Here is a 19833-nt window from a genome sequence, read left to right on the forward strand (position 1 = left end):
CGCGTGATTCCATCTCATCAACAAATCGCGTTGTGGCGTTACGCTGAGCGATTGGCTCGAATTCGTGTGCGTGACACCGCTGTACTGGCCCCATTCTTACTGCCCGTAGGGGTCGTCTTTAGATAGATAGATATATGTCAATTTTATTTATTTATTTATTTAATCTTTATTGCACAATACATGAAGGTACAAATGGCGGACTTAATGCCTTAAGGCATTCTCTACCAGAAAGATTAAGTAGGTGCAGTGTCTTTTAAAGTAAATGAATTTGTAACCGAGACTATGTATGAATATAAACTATATTATATATTGATAAACGTACACATATACTTAATACAAATAAACATACATATATGTGACGATCCACGGTAAAAGGTACCTTATGGCGGTTGGCGCTTACGTTGCATAGCATGGCATTAGTATTGGAGCGTCGAAAATAACAGCGTAAGCGCCAACCGCCATAAGGTACCTTTTACCGTGGATCGTCACATATTAATACATACATAATTATACCAAGTGTGAATCATTAAGTTGATGAAGAAGAAAGGTTGTCAAGGAAATACTTGCGCAACATGCGCTTGAATGTGAATTTGCTGCTTTTTGAGCAGAAAAAAAAGAATCTACAAGATATAAGCAATGATATCATTTTTCTGAAAATCTGTTTAAAACCGTCCCCCCCCCCCCCCCCCTGCTGCCACTGGTGCGCCTGCTGCTGCTGCCTGCTGCCAACGCCCATGCTCACTACCGATTAGCCTAGGAGGCCGTCAATGTTTGAACGGCCTTGAATTGCCGCTAGCCGCGTTGTGCGCCGCTTGCGTCCTGTCCAGTGCCGGATTAAGATGTTTTGGTGCCCTAAGCATTTCTAGACCATGGTGCCCCCTGTCCCTAGAGTCATCATGATTATATTGAATTTTCTTGGTAAATTGAGTGACGTTCAATGCCACATTGTTGAAAATAGAATTATCAACCTGTCACATCATTTTATCATGGATATTGACAGTGCTGCAGCAGTAACGTTGTAGTTGGAACAGCAATGCTGCTGAAGTCGCCATCTGAATGCCACCTTTATTAAAGCGCCTATTTAAACGAAATTACCGAAATTACCTAATACATATGACATATATCATCATTATCATTCTGTGCTTGCTTTACTATGCGATTGAAACGTGTTTTGGTTTCCAATCCTCAAATAATCCCCGTGTAGGCAACATGACTTATACACCTGCCCAAGAGTACCCTGAAAGTTTTGAACAGTGTATTTAATTTATTGAAGACCGTGCGATGCCATAAATATATAATAAAGGTAAAAAAAGCCGGAGGCCCAGAACATCCGACCGTGTCGGGAATCCGTGCGAGGCCGAAGGCCGAGCCAACCGATGTCCAAGTGTAAGCGAAGACATTGGCCGTGCTCCGCGCAGGATTTTTCAACCTCTTAAGCTTTTGGGCTTGGCTCTGACTCAACTAATGGCCAAATTTAAAAAGCAAATTATCGAGTACGGAAACGAGACTTAATCACGTATAATTAAGTTTTAAAATTACCTCCGACGTTTTAAGGATGGCGTTATCCCCATGGTCTCGGAGAAGACTGGCTAAAGTCGACATCATTATCTTGACGTTGGAGGTAATTTTAGAACTTAATTAAACGCGATTAAGTCCCGTTTTCGAAAATAATAATGTGTAAAGGCAAAGTCTATGGCTGAGATTATAACAAGGCTGAAGGCGCGGAGCATCCGATTGGCGCTTACGAATGAGGTTACAAAAGGTCGAGCTGCAAGAAAGCAGAGTTTGAAATTGATCAATGGCGAAGTATGGACGAGGCCGAAGGCCGAGCTGCGAGAGAGGAAAGCTTGGATTTGGATCCATGGCCATAGTGTAAGTTTTTTTTATGATACAGGAGGCAAACGTGCAGACGGATCACCTGATGGTAAGCGATTACTGCCACCCGAGTAAGAGAGGCAGAAGATCGACTTGAGAAAACGTTACGTTTTAAAAAGTGTCTTTTTGATGTTAAAAGTCGAAAAGTCAAAAGCATTTATTTGTTGTTAGCCAAACATACAGTTGCTAATAGTTAGTTGTTACTTGATCATTAGGCAAAATGAAATTATGCGAATAATAGGCTGCGAAATGACATTTGGCAATATAACTATCGGCAATGATCCAGAGAACCTCTAGAAAGCCTAGCTCCGCATAAGACCCACCAACTGCAAAACAGTGGCTTGAAATCGAAGTTATGTAATCACCTGTATGTACTGCTTGGCCTTTGGATTTATTCGAATGCGCGACTTGATAGGATTCTTTTGGTTTGGTTGGGGCCCCTTATAACACTTAAAAAATTGACAATTCAGTCGCAGGATTGCGGCTCGGCCTGGCCGACAAATCTGGCGTGCAAGAGAGCAAATTCGCTACAAAATCAGTAGCCTATGTCGAAAAATCGGCTGACGGGTAGGCGATCCCGACCGCAAGATTTTTTGGCCATGAGCTTTGAGGCCCTCCGCGTATAAGGTCGAATCAAAGGCCTACGTTGAAGACGTGCTTACGTGCTCTTACTATGAGAGTAAGAGTACTCTTACGAGTCTTACGTCCTTTCGTTTTCCTACTTGTACACGTACAAAAAGTTTCATAATACAATTTTTTTTGCCTACGATTTTGGTGCCCCTCCTAGACGTGGTGCCCTAAGCAAGTGCTTATTTTGCTTAAGGGTTAATCCGGCACTGGTCCTGTCTACAGCCTTATATGATACCTATATATAATTCTATGATAAACTTACAATTTGTGCAGACGCCATGGCGGCTTTGAAGGCGGCCCGCGCGTAGTCTCGAGCGCCCGACACGATGAAGGCCGAGTCTACAACAAGTGATCGTCAGTACACTGTGCCTCTCGCTCTTGCATATACGAACATTACGATCGATAGCAGAAGGCCTACCGCGAATAACGAAGTTCGCAAATTGCGGCCATCTTTCTCTGCCACTCTAATTACATCTTAATTGAAGTAAAAGAGAAAGATGCCCCCAATTTGCGAACTTCGGTATTCGCGGCAGCCCCTTGTGCCTCTCGCTCTTGCATAACGAGCGATATAAAGGCAGACAAATAACGAAGTTGCAGCCGCGAACAGAAATTTCGTAATCTGGGCTATAGCCGTAAAAATCGATGTTCGCAAATTGCGGGCATTTTTCTCTGTCACTAATTACGCCTTCATTGGAGTAAAAGGGAAAAATCCCCGCAATTTGCGAATTCCGGTTTTCGCGGTAGCCCCTGCCCTTATATCGCTCGCACCACATTAGCTCGCAAAAGCTCTCTTTACTCTTCAAAAAAAGTAAAATGTATTTAATAATAATAAGTCTATAGTTATACACAATATACCAATTACAATAAATTAAATTAAATAATGAATAAACATATAATGTGTAATTTGAAAATAATAAATTAAATCAAAGTAAGTAGATTGGCTGGTCAACGCTACCAAAACGCAGGCGGGTCTGTTCTCTGCGAAACGGAGTCCTTTCATTTCAACCTGACTTCGACTTTCCGAGATGTATCCGTACCGATATCCAACCATCTTCAGCTACTTGGCACAAGTATCTCGTCTAACCTGAGCCTTGGGGCGTATATTGAATCTCTGGCTAAATCTGCAGCTAGACGGTTAGGCGTCCTTTCTAAGGTCAAACGGTACTTCACACCGGGGTAGCTTCTTCTGCTTTACATAGCTCAAGTCCGGTCGTGTATCGAGTATTGCAGCCACCTTTGGGATGGATCTGCCAAGTATCAGCTGCCTTAGATTCAATAGACAAACGCGTTAGGAAGCTTATTGGAGATGCGAGATTGGTAGAGGCTAGACTACAGAGCCTAGAGCACCGTAGAAAGGTAGCCTGTTTATCGGTATTCAACAGGATACATTTCGGGGAGTGTGCGATGGGATTACATAATCTACTCTCCTCATCTCCGTTCTGCCACCGTGGGACTAGACGCGGACTTACGTCGTTACTCTGCCGCTGATTCGCACTAAACGCTATTGTGCATCCAGCTTCATCATGCGAACGGCTATGGAGTGGAATTCACTTCCTGCAAATCTATTACACTATAATTTGGATCTTTTTAAATCGAGAGTGAATAGACATCTTTTAGGTAAGCACTATAGACTGCATCGGTAATTACCATCAGGTGAGATTGTGGTCAAATGCTTTCCTTTTCCTAATAAAAAAAGGTAGAATTTGACTTTTAAGTTATGATTAAAACAAATTTAAATCGTAATATTTCTAGTTTATTTGGATTTCCCATGTAATGTTTTAAAGTTAGTAATTTCCTCGCGTTGGTGTGAAGACAAATTTTGTGTTTCAGTTGGTACCAAAGTACCTTGAGCCCTTGAAACAATCGTAACGCTTAAGATTCCACATTTTGAACCACTCGCTCACGCTCGTGGGTCACTTGGAACGACATTTCGACTATACGAGGGGTTATTAATGTTATTATAAACAACAACATTGCCCCCTTGTAAAACAAATAAGTTATCTTGACATCTAAGTTAAGAACTAACACACTTGGCCCGTGGGGTCCCGGTGCCCTGAAATTTTTTGGGGCTTTGTCAAAGAGGCTTGTGGATGCGACTGGGGACCGTAGGGCTGGCAGCTTCCTCGCACAGCGCATTAGTATTGCAATCCAGCGGGGTAATGCTGCCAGCATCTACGGCACCTTGCCGAGGGGTGAATTTTTATTTTAGTTTAGGTTTTACTAAAAAAATGTATTATGTTGTATAGTTAAGAACTTCAGACTCACCGTACAAATAATCATGTATTCTCATGCTGTCGCCGACCGGGCCTCGCCGCTCGAACACCGTTTCACTCATGTTCCTAACGTTATCTGGTACTCTGTTCTGCAAGTTATTTTATCGTGGTATTCTATTTAGTAGAGCGTTCGCGATTCGATAACAAGATAAATAAACATGGTGTTATCTGTCAAGTTGATTGTTAAATCAATTTGGTTGCTTGGTTACCAGTCAAGGAGGCTATTCTCTAAAGAGGTTACAAGTATTGACCGTCTATAAGAATGCTAAGCACGAAGAATTTCGTACATTAAGGCTTAAGGCCCCTTAGGTTTGGGTTCTTCTTTCACTCTCACAGAGCGTAACCGTGAGCGAGACGAATGTGCGTGCTCGGAGCCGCGGATATCATGTTTTTGAATGAATTTGAAGTTATAACCAAAAAAGCTTCTTTCAAACACTTTCGCAACCAGGCAAAATTTCGAACAATACCCCAGAAACCGACAGTACTCGCTAGTCGAGCAACGACGTGCAACTCTAGTCTAGTCGGGCAAGCGGCGGACGCTCGGGGCTGTGCCAAGAAACTTTCGTATACTTACGTAAATAAAATTAAATCTGCTGTCTCATCTGTTTATTTCTTGGTTTATTTTTCTCCGAATTTTGTTTCACAAAAAACAGCCTTTGAGTACTCATGAAATAGGTGTATACCTATAGTTGCTAAATATTCTTAAACAAAAATTAGGTTGTACGATTTACGAAAATTCTAACTCCTATTGATACATACCCGTGTATGCAATTTAACGTAACCAACTAATAAGAATTTTTATTTTGTAATCGCATTAGGTTAAGTAAATAAAAATACAAAGAGAAGTAATAAAATATAATAATCAACTGTACCAATTTTTCGACCACACAAGTACATAATGATCAGAAGACTTTTTCTGTTAGTGGCAGTGGCAGCCCTGAGGTAGCGAAGATGATGCAATGCTTGCCCGCCTGTCGGGTACTTTGGCGTCGCGTGTAGGTTTATAGCTCGTGCCCGACTACCGGGTACGCCGGCGTCTGAGTAAAGTTTACGAGTGCCCGAGTGTCGGGTACGCGGTGTCGAAAGTGTTAATCAAGGAGTTCCCTCAAAAATAAAATGTATCATTTTGGCGACGCAGTTTTCTGGTGCGCTACCTGTCCCGATGCGGGATTCGGCCAGAAGTCTGCGCTCGCGACGGTTTCCAGCAGTGGCCGCGGCAGCCGGCAATGCACATAAGGTTGATTGGGGCTGTAGCCATGCGCGCCAGGTGGACGTCTCGCGGTCACAGGTTAATAATTAATATATGGGAGACCGAGCCTTGCTCGGAAAACATATAAACTAAAAATGCGCGTTTTCTCAGATAAGACCTAGGTTGATAAATTTTTTGCCCCCAAAAACCACCATATAGGAGCACCATATTGCAGGTATCCATGGGCGGCAGTAATCGGTTACCATCAGGTGATCCGTCTGCTCGTTTGCCTCCTGTCACAAAAAGTCATCGAAATTATTAGGGCCGTTTCAAAGATCCCTGAAATATATATAAATATACATACAAGCGTCTAAACGTATAAGATTATACGTAAAGGAAAGGTATGATAAAAGTGAAATAAAACAAACCGTTGAATGGAATCAAAAATATAATTTTCCATAACATTTCATCTTACACAATACAGGCGCACATCTACCGAACAAGCTTACTACACACAGACAAATGTTCTGATCGAATTTCAAGCTAACAATCTCATTTAGGTACATTATAAATACTATTAGCGAGATCCCTATATGAAATTTCGGCACAGTTTAGGGTCACCATATGAAAAAATCGAATATCCTGACCAAAGTCCGGACATTAGACTGAAAATCCTGACATTTCCTGGACGATCATTCCTCCAACATTCATATCTCGAAGTTTTTTTTAAATCTTTTAGTAAATTTATTAAACACTTTTATCCAAGAAAACTTTTAGGTGATATATTTATTTTTTAAACCTATAATTGGTCCGAGTGGCAATTGTTTCGTTCGTGCTCACTCTCTTTAAGAAATACTACATAACCTCCCCTTACCTCCTCCCAATCCAACCTTGTGTAGCTTCCACACTCGTGCGCGAATCGAGGCGCGAAGCCGCGAACGCGAGTGTGGAGGGCCCTGGCGTCGATTTCGCAGATTGTTCACGCCTTCGCGCCTTATTCCCCGTTTTTTGTCGGTATTTGGCCCGCGTCAAAGAAGACGCGACGCGAACTTGCAAAACTCCACACTCGAGTCGGTTAATCTGTTAAACTGTCATAACTTCCTATGGCGGCTACTTGGTTATATTTGGTGCGAACTTGATCAACCAAAAATCAATTTGACAGTTCCCAGTTTGAATCAGTGCCTTGCCGCAAACTAAATCCGATCAGCTGACGCTTCGGCGCCATCTTGCCGCGAACCAAACTGCGAAATCGCCGTGAAGTTGTGCGAGTGTGGAGTCTACGTCAACGTCGCGGTATGTTCACTCCGCGAAATCGCGCCGCGATTCCCGCGCATAGTCTGGAGGGGGCTTAATGTTAGTCGAGGTTTCCAAAAAACCCTTCCCCTGTAATACTGACAAAGGACCAAAAATTCTGACAAGTCAGCAGAGGAAATCATGACTTATGGCAACCCTACGTGAAGATGGCACGTGCAAGTATGTCGAAATATCGGGAACTCACTAAAACAAAAATACATTGTAATTATACTTTGGCACAACCAAATTGTCAGTAGAAAAGGCGCCAAATTCAAATTTTCTATGGGCAGACTACCCTGCAAACTTACATTTTTTAAATTTGCCGTGTTTTCTTACTGACAAACTAGGTGTGCCAGAGTAAAGAAAACAATTTTAACGTACATATAGTGCTACTTTCCTGCACTAGGGCGGGAATGGGGACTTTCCGTGCCTATATCGAAAGTTTAAAGGGCCGTATGTACTGTAAAACGTTGTACGACACTCGTGTGAATAGGTAATTTGCAACTTGTGTCGATCGTACTATTTTCTATTTTTCGCACTTATATTAGTTTTATAATATTCTGATCAAAATTTTACCACCAACTACTACCAATCTCCCTCTAACAGGCGTAAGGTGTCAAAAGTATACAAAATTGAACCCTAATAACTTTTAAAAAGGCGGCAAATATATTTCCCTTTCTTTTTCTTTCCAAGATTTCCTATAATTCTTCGAATTTTTAACACATTCCTTACATATTATTATTAGTAACAATAAAAAAAGTTATTGCTGTTTACACGTGGAATATCAATAAACAAACTTTAAACGAAGTGTAACCTCCCTGCATCAATCATAAGTAAATAAAAAGTTAATGGGATGGGATTATACAGATTTTAAATTGAAGAATAATCCTCCAAGTATTATAATGTTTAGATAAGTTTAAAATAAATTGTTATATAATATTTGACAAATATTTAAAATCCTTAAAAGTGTTATATAAGTTCATATATATGTACAGTTATTCAAGTTTAATAATATAAGTGCATACAACTTACTCAAGCAAAAGTATGCCTCATAGTTCTATGGGACAGATTTTTGAGTCAGATATGTGCACCCATATTTGTGGCTTTCCATCAGTCCATTGCATATTCCAACAGAAATTCTGATAAAAAGGTCCTGCACATGAAGCTGGACCCTTCTCTGTGGAAAGCCACATTTTTACACTTGACGGTAACACATTTGAATTTAGATATTCCATAGTTCTTTCACAATCTAAGGTCAATGTGGAGGAGACCAGGAGCCCATTTCTCAAACTTTATTAGACTAATATTATTAGTGCGTTGCCATGGTAACCCATACTATTTGACGGTTCGTGGGCTAATAATATTAGTCTAATACCGTTCGAGAAATGGGCTCCAGCATATAAAATGTTTGGTTGGGAAGACCGTCAAAGGGCAAGAGCTGTAGTATTTGTATACGGACGTCGCTTAGACAGTCAGAAAGGAAGAGCTTCATTCCAGGGGCCCCTTTTCTCGAACGGTAGTCTAATATTACTAGTGTTGCCATGGTAACCCATATGATTTGACTGGTGGACTAATAATATTAGTCTAATATCGTTCGAGAAATGGGCCCCTGCTCTATCGACCTACCGTATATTTAGTATATGTAGTGTGTACAAACGCAAGGATTAAAAGCGACGAATTAGCTGGCTGTCTTCCCTTATACACCGTGTTTTTGTTAATTTCCGTTAATTTCAAGGGTGCTCCTGAGTTTAAATTAAGCAACCTTCTCAAAGCCATGGGTATTCTATTAACTCCGTTTCCGAGATAATCAATAATTTATTTGTATCTGATAAGGCCCCTACAAGTGTGTACACTTACCTTAGAACCTGTTTGCATATTGATGAGTGTTTTGTACAAGATTGCTACTTTTGCTACTAAACGTGAGTGCGTACGTAAACATCTCGGATAATCGATGTCCGAAATGACATTGATATGTCACAGTTTTCGATTGTTAAAAGTTAAATGTAATGCCCGTGTTACAACAATGCTATATGCAACATTTAATTAGTTTTTATAAAAATAAATAAATATTTTTTGCCATTTAGTTTCCTTAAACGCACTTAGCCATACCTACCCCGAAGTTAACGGAATTAAATAAAAACACGGTGTGGAGACCGTGCGTGTTAGAGGGTCTGCCATCTCGTGACCCGAATCTAAAGCGGAAACAATTCACGCTTCTAAGCAGGTGCTGCCCCCTACACTTTACGATGGCTCTATTTCACATAGTAGGGTCTGCCATCTACTGGCTTAAATCTAAAAATGGAAACTAGACATAATGCTTCGCGCCAATGTATAGGGGGCTTCTGTGCCGTCTACAGTTCATGCACGCTCCGACCTGACTCGATGCATACCCTGTATCTTTAGGTATTTCAATAAAAGTAAGCAAAATCTACCCTCAAATTGCTCCTAAAGCCAGTTTATGGCAGATGAAAACATTACATGATCAAATAATGTCAAATAAAGTCAGGTCGTTCGGTGACAGATTTAGGTTTTGCATTTGGTTGGTTATAAACCAATAAGTGTTGTAACTACCCGAAAATGTACAAATTGTTTGTTTACTTTTATTTAAATACCCAAAGATACCGAGTATAGGATTTGGACGACAGATATGAAATGTATTGGAATACGTGGATCCAGATCCGGATAATTTCATACATTCCTGATCCGGATTGCAAACCCTACACGCTCCCTATATGTACATATAAGACGATCTTCGCCGCATTGACCTTAGACATGTTAGAGGCGTTTTGGAAGTGTTTACCTATTGTGTAATTTCGAACATTTAAGAATATCGGGTGAATTCATAGTCGAAGGTTTTTATAGATGTCGCCAGCATATATTATACCTGTCTCTGAGATGAAGCTTAAGAGGAAAACGACATGATCGACCATACAAAAAGAGAAAACGTTTTTCCACTTCTAAATATTTTCCATTCTCCATGTTTTTTAGTACGTTATTGACACAATGAAATACTAGATTTATAGGTTTTCCTTATTTTCAAACTATGCAAAACATTTTTTTTAAGCAAAACCTATAAACCTAGAATATATGCTGAAGCGATCGATATCAAAATCAAAGTGATTTGTTAAGATTTAGTTAATGAAAACGTTTTCTCCCGAAATGGAATTTCATAGAAAAAGTACCGTTATTTCGCTAGTATCGCAAAACTATTATTTCCTCTCAAAGGGAAAAATTAAATGAATGAGGCGAAAAAAGGATTTTTTTTATTATACCACGACGGTGGCAAACAAGCATACGGCCCGCCTGATGGTAAGCAGTCACCGTAGCCTATGGACGCCTGCAACACCAGAGGCATTACATGCGCGTTACCGACCCTTTAAAAACCTGTACACTCCTTTTTTGAAGAACCCCATACTGTAGCCCCACGGGAAAACCTCGGCAGGAAGCTCATTCCACATTGGACACTATTCGAAGGATTTGACAGATAAACCCCAACTTGGAATGGATGAGTCAGGATCTTTGACGGTCAAAGGGTTAATCTTTGCGCGTTTATCCTAATTGCCCGAAATTCTGAAGTATTCGTAATTACCCCAATACACCTATAGGGCAACCACTAGTTTGAAACTGAGATATTCGCTACCGTAACTTACTTTCCAGTGCGACCGAGATGTATAGAAAGGAAGTTACGCAGAAGTTAGCGAATATGTCAGTTGGACACTGCTAAGGCCGTGGTAGACTACTTATTATATTTTAGACTAGGTTATAAAACTTAGACTAGTTTTGTACATATTTTGAGGAAACCTGTACCCATTTTTTTTGAGTGATGGCAGTATTTGACGTTACATTGCACCTAGTTTATATCTTAAAATTGTATGTCTAAGATTCATTGATAGTAAAGCTACATCGATTGATGATGTACTTCGAAGCAGGGTCATTTTATATGGAAATTTCAATTAAATGTGACCGATTTTCATTGCTTATGAGTGTATTTTGGCTGTTTAACGCTACCGCAGTACTAGGCTGACATAAATCAGGCGGCAGCTATCATAGCATCGAGCTCATGTAGGGCCTCCGGCGACCTTGATCTGGGCGCTTTTTGAAATAGTAGTAGCTGAGAGGAATAAAACATATGCAGTCAGCTGATATCGTATTGAATAAGTAGACAACAGTAGACAGCAAATTGAGTCACCAAACCTAAGTTAAAAAGAAACATTTTACTATCGAAGTACCAGTAATGTAGTAGTACAATAAACAGCTGATATCATATTGAACAAAGTATTTTTTATACAGCAAATTGAGTCGCAAAACCAAGTTAACAAGACACATTTTACTATCGAAGTACCAGGCTCACATAAATCAAGCGGCAGCTAACATAGCATCGAGTTCATGTAGCGCCTCGGTGGCGACCTTGATCTGGTCGTTTTGCACGCGGCCGCTGCTCTGTAGTGCTGTCATGCTCTGGCGCAGGGCGGCGAGGCGAGACGACACGCGGTGCTTCTCTTCGGTTAGGAGTTTGTGCGCTTTGTCACCTGTGAGGCGTAAGCAAGATTTTTTATTTATAATACAATAACAAACTTTTCGTACCTACAAAAGACGGATATTGCCGTAAGCTTTCTTTTTCCATACGTTTGTAACTGTTTGGCTTGGCACCGACTTCAAACTTATCAGTTGCTAGCGCATATGAAAGCGATACTATTTTATTTTATCCTTGACGTCTTTCTCATTTTGGGTTTGGGTTTCCATATCGTCAGGTGACTAGCAAAAAGTCACTAATTACCTACTAACATAAGTTCATATAGCCATAATGAACCATATTACTAATAGAATATTGTCCACTAGAGCTGCGCTGAGCCAGGATAGGTAAATGAAATGTAGCTTTTGGTTTTTAACAATCAATTCGCTTCATGGTAGGTATTTCACAAATACGTACGAAGCGTTTCGCTTCAACATTCCTTATGCGAACTGCCAAGGAGTGGAATGCCCTGCCCGAGTCTGTGTTTCCGCATGAGTACAATCTGGATCTCTTCAAGGCTAGAGTAAATAGGTATCTCATAGGTAAGCGTGCTCCATTGTAGACCGCATCATCACTTACCATCAGGTGTGATCGTGGTCAAACGCCTGCCTATCCTCCATAAAAAAACACATCCCTCGCTACTCATACTCGCACATCGCTGGTGGAAACGCAACCTAATAACTCCTTGCCAACCTCAGAACGGTGGACCTAAAGCCAGTTACTCACCCAGCCAAGGCAAGTAGTCGCCCGCGCGCTCGGCACGGATGTCCAATGTGAACCAATCGTCCATATCATCCGAGTCTGAAGATGGCATAACCTATAAATAATTAATAGTTTAAAAAAAAACTAAGTGACCTTTCTTACAAGTGCACACACGACTATGATACGATATTCCATCATGGAATGCCAATGCCTATCTTCCGGCTTCATCATCAGACCTTGAAACCTAATCGTGGTCAAAGTTCTAACAAATCCAAACACAGCTATGATACGATGTTCCATCATGAAGTTCCAGTTCATATCTTCCGGCTCCATCATCAGATCAGTTCGACAGTACCATATTATTGTATTGTCATCAGAACTACATACAGCTGCCAATTTTCATGACGTGACATGACCTTACATTCCATTACATAGTTACATACAGGTCGACCTAATAAAAGCGTGTTAAGGTGGTTCGACTAGGTTACCCAAAGCTTAAACCTCACTAGATGGCGCCACAATTGCAAATTTTGAGTTTTAATTTTTTTGTGGAGTAGTCTTGGTATTTCTATACTGTAAATTATATTTAGCGCACTCTTTAAATAAATATTGAACTATTACAACAAACATTGAACACTTCATTGTACAAAAACTACCCCTTAATGTCGACAGAATGTTTCTTGACTCTATTTCTAAGTATCACTCACACATTGAAACAGTCTTACTGGGATCCATGTAGTAGACAATTTGGCACAGCGTGAGTAAGCTTCAATGGCGTTGCGGTATGTACGTGGAAATACATGCAAGAGGATGTGGGTTCGAGACTAGTTAGAAAATTTTTTGTTATCAGTATTATGAAGTACCTATTATTATTAAATTATTTTATGAGAAATATCAGCGTTTTCCATGAAAATATTAAAAATCTGATTCTCACACATCATGATATTTTTGGGTTCTTCCAACTCAGAATCACTAGCATAATCAATCCTCGTGCTAAAAAAAACCCGAAAATTTGTATTGAAATTTTAGTTTTACATTGTAATTTCTTTCACACTAAAATGTGACGTAATGGTATGGATATTTTAGGATATCTTTTTTTAATGCTAGGGTGGAGAAGATTCTAATTAGAATGAACCTAAGAAAGTCTAAATTTGTAAGTCAGATTTTCCGGTATTTTTTTTCAAAAAAAACGCTGTTTTGTTCTAAAATTAAAGCAATCCCTTACTGCCCAGCCTTTAAAAAAGTAGGTACTATTTTACAGTAGAATTAAAACATTTTTTTACGATACATTTAATTAAATTACAGTGAGTTACAAAATTGCATGGCCTTCTATTTATAACCATTATAAAAAGAAATGAGATATTTACCATGTTTGTTTATATTATTGATTTCCCGATATTTTGACACAACTAGAAGTTTCACACAATGCCTAGAGATAGAAAATTATTTATTTATTTTATTTATTGTCAATTTCATTCAACGGATCACATCATATCCAATTTATTTTCTACCTAGTTGGTTATTACATTCTGTTACTGCAATAATCTTTATCTACATAAAATATACCAACGAAAGTTTAAAAAAGTATATATTAAAATGAAGTACACAAAATCAGGAATTACATATGACAATATCATTCAAAATCGCCTCCTCTGGCTTTGACACAGGCCCTCAAACGACGAGGCCAGTCATCAATAGCGGCACGCACGATTGTCATGTCTAATTCCGTCACTGTCTTAACTATGGCCCGCTTGAGGGAGTTAAGATTTGTGTGGGGTTTAGCACAGGCTTTCTCCTCAATAACCTGCTATATGGCATAATCCAGGGGCTTAAGGTCCGGGCTGGAGGACGGCCAGTCTTCGTGGGCAATAAAGTCAATTTTGTTCCTTCGAAACCAGGCTTGAGTTGTTTTTGCCTTATGTGCAGGAGCTGAGTCCTGTTCAAAGATCCATGGCTGGTTTTGAAATAGAGTGTGGCTTAAGTGCTTCACTATTGGTTCGAGAACGGTTTCCAGTTTCCGGTTTTCACACTTTTTTCACAGAAATGAATCTGTATTAGCCCTGAGTATGACACACCCAAAATCATGTTTGGCGGGTGCCCACATTTGTGCAACGCAATAGGGTTGTTTCCATCTACAAATCTTAGGGCATAATTGTATCCCAATAAATTCTTTTGGATTATAAGAACATGTTAAACTGCTTTTAGGGGACCTGTAATGACCATATTTTTATAAAAATTGAATTTAAAATAACTTTTGGTACACATCACGTGACCAAACTCGAAACGTCATTGAAGATTCTGATGACGTCACAACTCTCGGATTGACACTGTTGACAGTTAGGCGATTAACAACAAATGACAAATATCAGTTGACAGTTCGTATCTTCTACGTATGTATGTAGTTATGTGTCAAACCATAAACTGTGACGTCAACAATTTTCAAAGAGCGTCTTGGGCGCGAAAGCATCTGTCAAAATATATTTTGTTAATTTAACATATTTAAAGCCGTTTTTAGTATAAAAACTGAATTTTAAGGCAACTTTTAGTTAATATAGAAAGTAATACAAGCGTTTCAAAAAATTGGAATACGATTCTCTTTTAGGCCCCAATTCATTATAGATACGACGAGATAAGCGTTATGTGTGGTATATAATTATAGCTCACAAATCCACCACATTATGTCATTTTTTATTTTTTCGGTAGCATTTGTTTTAACGGAAATAAAGAGGTTGCAAATCGAGTAACAGAACTTCAGAACAGATATCATTTGATATTTACCAGTCGCTTTTCGGTGAAGGAAAACATCGTGAGGAAACTGGACTAATCCCAAAAAGGCTTAGTTTTACCCTCTGGGTTGGAAGGTCAGATGGCAGTGGCTTTCGTAAAAACTAGTGCCTACGCCAAATCTTGGGATTAGTTGTCAAAGCGGACCCCAAGCTCCATTGAGCCGTGGCAATATGCTGGGACAACGCTAGGAAGAAAGAAAGAAATCGAGTAACAGAACTTAGTAACCAACTAGGTATAATAGTTATGATGTAAATGTCCATATCATGTTGGAGTCATATATGTATTAGCCAACTAATTATTCAAGATCAATACACTTAGCTCCCTTAGGTATTCGCCTAAGTACAATCTCGGGCAAAATTGAGTTTTATAAAAGTGAACTAGTTTCTAGGTTATATTTTCTATGAATTGGTCATTTTTGTAGACTCCAATTACAGTTACACTTTTCCTGGTTTTTCGCGGACCAGAATATCGATGATTTTTGTAACTTGATTTAGACGTTGCTATCATTTTCAATCCAAAAACACATAAAATCACAATTCAGAACATGCGGCAGCGTTGTTTTCTATCAAGTACCTCAAGCACCAGAGCGGCTACCGGGAAAATCGAAATTCGTCAATTTCGGGCATTTTTCTCTGTCACTCTAATTACGTCTTAGTGAGAGTAAAAGAGAAAGATCCCCGCAATTTGCGAATTTAGGTTTTCGCGGTAGGCCCCCAGATTCTGTCAAGTTTCAGCAGTGTTGCCAGGTGAGCGGAAGAGAATTATCGTATTTGAGTGTCAATATTATTGTACCGTTGAAAAAAATATCGTACCTACGCCAATCAAAAAGGCAGCCCCTAAAAATGTCTAGCAAAATAAGCTTAAATTTCCAATTAATAATAAAAAAAGACAATTTTCGTCTAAATTGCGCAAAAAATCTGTTTATGTTTGTGTATTTTTGGGATAGACTCAAACGGTATACAGGAAATTGTGACATTTTAAACTTTAAACTTACACCAAGGAGCCGAACACCCAAAAGATACTAATTTTAGCCTATTTCTGAGAGAAAGTGTCATATTTTGCTTCAAATTACTAGCGTTTTAAGGTGGCATCATCCAAGGGCTGAAAGTATAGTACTTTAGTGTACGATAATGCTCTTTGGAACATTACGTCATACCGGGGCCCAAATTATCGTACATGTACGACAATTATCGTACGCCTGGTCACACTGAGTGTCAGTGTCGACAAAGTCAGCTATAAACGCGTCAAACATCGCAACGTCGCGCCGATGACCGGCCGAGGCATGGAGTGGCAACGCCGCAATGTATTTGTACACGACATTTGTCACACACACATGAGTAAAATTTATAAAAATATAACGTTGATTATTGCATGATTTCTGTATGAAACAAAGTTTTTCTATTAATTTAGCGCAAATGAATATTCGAAATTAGATAGATGCGCAACTATTTATGTAATAATATTGTGTAATTAATTAATTAATAGCGATTGTTTTTTGTATGAAAATCGAACCACCTTAAAATATGTAAGTTTTTTTGATGACAAAACATTATGGAATGCATTCATAAAATGGGTGTGTACTTTTGCAGCTCGGTGTACGGTCGCCATCAGACTTAACGAAGCTAAAATGGTCACAAAATCTAAACACATCTCCATTATCAAACCGTTAAAGTACCTACCCATGCCGGATCGTATACGATCAATATGTAAAGCTATATTCTGGTAAATCCTAATACTGATGAGTGATGAGTGAGTGTCGTGTCGCCGTCGAGTCGCAGGCGTGTCGTACTCACGGCATACAAGTTGTCGTCCTCAGAGTGGCAACCGTCGTCGCTCGGTATCTCCTCGTCCATCCGCCCTGGACCTCCCCGTGTCGTTGTTGTGTCGCCCCCGTGCCGTACTGACGTCATACAAGCTGTCGTCCTCAGAGTGGCTGTCGTCGTTGCTCGGTATCTCCTCGTCCATCCGCTCGGCACCTCCCCGTGTCGTTGTCGTGTCGCCCTCATGTCGTACTCACGTCATACAAGCTGTCGTCCTCAGAGTGGCTGTCGTCGTTGCTCGGTATCTCCTCGTCCATCCGCTCGGCACCTCCCCGTGTCGTTGTCGTGTCGCCCTCATGTCGTACTCACGTCATACAAGCTGTCGTCCTCAGAGTGGCTGTCGTCGTCGCTCGGTATCTCCTCATCCATCCGCTCGGGGCGCCGGATCGGCTGCGACTTGGTTGTCGTCAGTGTCGTCACGTCCTCGTCGTCGGGTTGCCATTCTTCGCCGACATCCTGAAATGAAGATTTAAAATAAGAAATTTGTTCTTGCTGCATACTGTGTACTACAAGAGGTCACTCACGGCGTGTCACTCACCTCGTCAGGTCCTCCAGGCATTATTCTTCGTTGATGATCTCCGGGTGTTCCTTTTGTGGTTTGTTAAGGGATTTGTGCTTGCTGCATACTAAAAGTGGTCACCCACCTCGTCAAGGTCAAAGTTGTCGTCCTTCAGAAACTCTTCTTCGGTAATGATCTCCGGGTGCTCCTTTTGTGGTTCGAGAAAGGATTTGTTCTTGCTATATTGGGTCACTCACGGCGGGTCACTCACCTCGTCAAAGTGAAAGTCTCCAACTCTTCTTTGTTGATGATCTCCGGGTGCTATATTTTTGGTTTAAGAATTGATTTATTCTTGCTGTATACTACAAGGGGTCACTCACCTCGTCAAGGTCAAAGTCGTCGTCCTCCAAGAATTCCTCTTCGTTGATGATCTCCGGGTGCTCCTTTTTTGGCTTGAGAAGTGATTTGTTCTTGCTAGTGTTGGTGTACTGCTTCACGGGGGTGGGTGCAGGTTTCTCTGCGAAGAATATTTACGTACACTATAATATTGTATCCGTTTGAACAATAAATAATAAAATATAATAATATTAATACAAAATACAAATAAATACTCATTTCGATACAGGGACTGAAAAACCGCAAAAGCCCGGTAACCTAAAATAAAGTTATCAATTGAATAGGTATCCAACAGTAACGGTACCATAATAAAACGATAAAAGCCCGGTAACCTAAAATAAAGCCATCAATTGAATAGGTATCCAACAGTAACGGTACCATAATAAAACGATAAAAGCCCGGTAACCTAAAATAAAGGTATCAGTTGCATAGGTATCCAACAGTAACGGTACCATAATAAAACGACAAATGACCGGTAACCTAAAATAAAGGTATCAGTTGCATAGGTATCCAACAGTAACGGTACCATAATAAAACGACAAAAGACCGGTAACCTAAAATAAAGGTATCAGTTGCATAGGTATCCAACAGTAAAGGTACCCGAATCAGACGGTAAAAGACCGGTAATCTAAAATAAAGATTTCCAACAACGGTACCCAAATAAATAACATTAAATAGGTACCTTCTTCAAACGGTACCGCTACGGTTGACCGTTTCAAGTAGAGGAAAAATAATCCGACAGACAGACGGACATGACGAATCTATAAGGGTTCCGTTTTTTGCCATTTGGCTACGGAACCCTAAAAAAGTAAACGATGAGTATGTGCAAAAACAGTTAGGTACAAGTTTTTAAGGTGTTTTTTTGGCCTATGTTCGAGATTTTTTATATCGAGCAAAAGTCAAGAAATCAGGTTTCGTATCGACGATGTTACTAAAGGCCTGAGATTTTTATTATTATTTATTATTATTTATGAATGCACAGGCAGCTTATAGCTGATACGTGCACATCAATGTCGTGAGAGTCAGAATGGCGAGTGTACCTAAATAAAAATAAATGAAACCTAATTTGTACTATTTAGTACCTCCGTTAAAAAAAAATGTACCTCACGGTACATAAAGTTATCATCAAAAAACAGTACACCCGCCATCCTGACAGTCAGAATGGCGGGTGTACTTTATTACGCTATGTACCCGTGGTTATTGATAAATTCTATAAAAGCCAAATTTTTGTACCTTCATATTCAATTATAATATGAGCCATTTTATTTGTGGTTTCCATTTTTTACTTATTTATATTTTGCTTGCTATTACACTTTTGCAGGCGTTATAATTTTTCAAGTTATCGATCTCATTTTTAAGAAAAAAACGCTAAGGTACAATTATTTTAATTACGCCAGGAATTATTACCTTTAATGTTTAATATGTTAACTTCAAATAACTATCCTTTTTAATTGGCGCCTAGCGTTTTTAAAAACATGATTTTCTGAGTTATTTGAAGTTAACAGATTAAACATTAAAGGTACTAATTCCTGGCGTAATAAAAATAATTGTACCGTACTGGCTAGACAGATGAAATTTTCACAGATGATGTATTTCTGTTGCCACTATAACGACAAATACTAAAAAGTACGGAACCCTCGGTGGGCGAGTCCGATTCGCACTTTTCCGGTTTTTATTTAAAATTAAATAAATTAAAAAAAGGTGCACGGAAGTGCGCGCCAAGTTCTTACCAGTTTTAACTTTAGTGTATGACGATGATTTCAGCGCTCGTCCTACGGTCGGGCGGGGCTTGGAAGTAAACATTCTCTTCACTGTGCTTCCTTCGTCGTCGGACTGAAACATAAACAGCATAGTTA

The 19833-nt window shown here is 39.8% G+C and overlaps 2 protein-coding genes across 4 annotated transcripts in view; both read right to left on the minus strand.

Annotated features, from left to right (window-relative positions):
- LOC133531322 (cilia- and flagella-associated protein 91-like) overlaps positions 1–5041 on the minus strand; it is a 72609-nt gene extending 67568 nt beyond the window's left edge. Inside the window, exons 1-2 of the mRNA XM_061869458.1 lie at positions 4771–5041; positions 2768–2844 (exon numbers count right to left, since the gene is read on the minus strand). Of these exons, the coding sequence (XP_061725442.1) occupies positions 2768–2844; positions 4771–4840 (147 nt within the window). The 5' untranslated portion in view covers positions 4841–5041. The remainder of the gene's footprint in view (positions 1–2767; positions 2845–4770) is intronic.
- A 6414-nt stretch (positions 5042–11455) lies between these two features.
- LOC133531332 (uncharacterized) overlaps positions 11456–19833 on the minus strand; it is a 44233-nt gene continuing 35855 nt past the window's right edge. For all 3 annotated transcript variants that reach the window (XM_061869474.1, XM_061869473.1, XM_061869472.1), the window contains 5 exons: positions 19708–19810; positions 17962–18098; positions 17392–17538; positions 12500–12590; positions 11456–11789 (listed from right to left, as the gene is read on the minus strand). In XM_061869474.1, coding sequence (XP_061725458.1) covers positions 11617–11789; positions 12500–12590; positions 17392–17538; positions 17962–18098; positions 19708–19810 — 651 coding nt within the window. In that variant the 3' untranslated portion in view covers positions 11456–11616. The remainder of the gene's footprint in view (positions 11790–12499; positions 12591–17391; positions 17539–17961; positions 18099–19707; positions 19811–19833) is intronic.

This window comes from Cydia pomonella, chromosome 25 (genome assembly GCF_033807575.1).
Source record: "Cydia pomonella isolate Wapato2018A chromosome 25, ilCydPomo1, whole genome shotgun sequence".
NCBI lineage: Eukaryota > Metazoa > Arthropoda > Insecta > Lepidoptera > Tortricidae > Cydia > Cydia pomonella.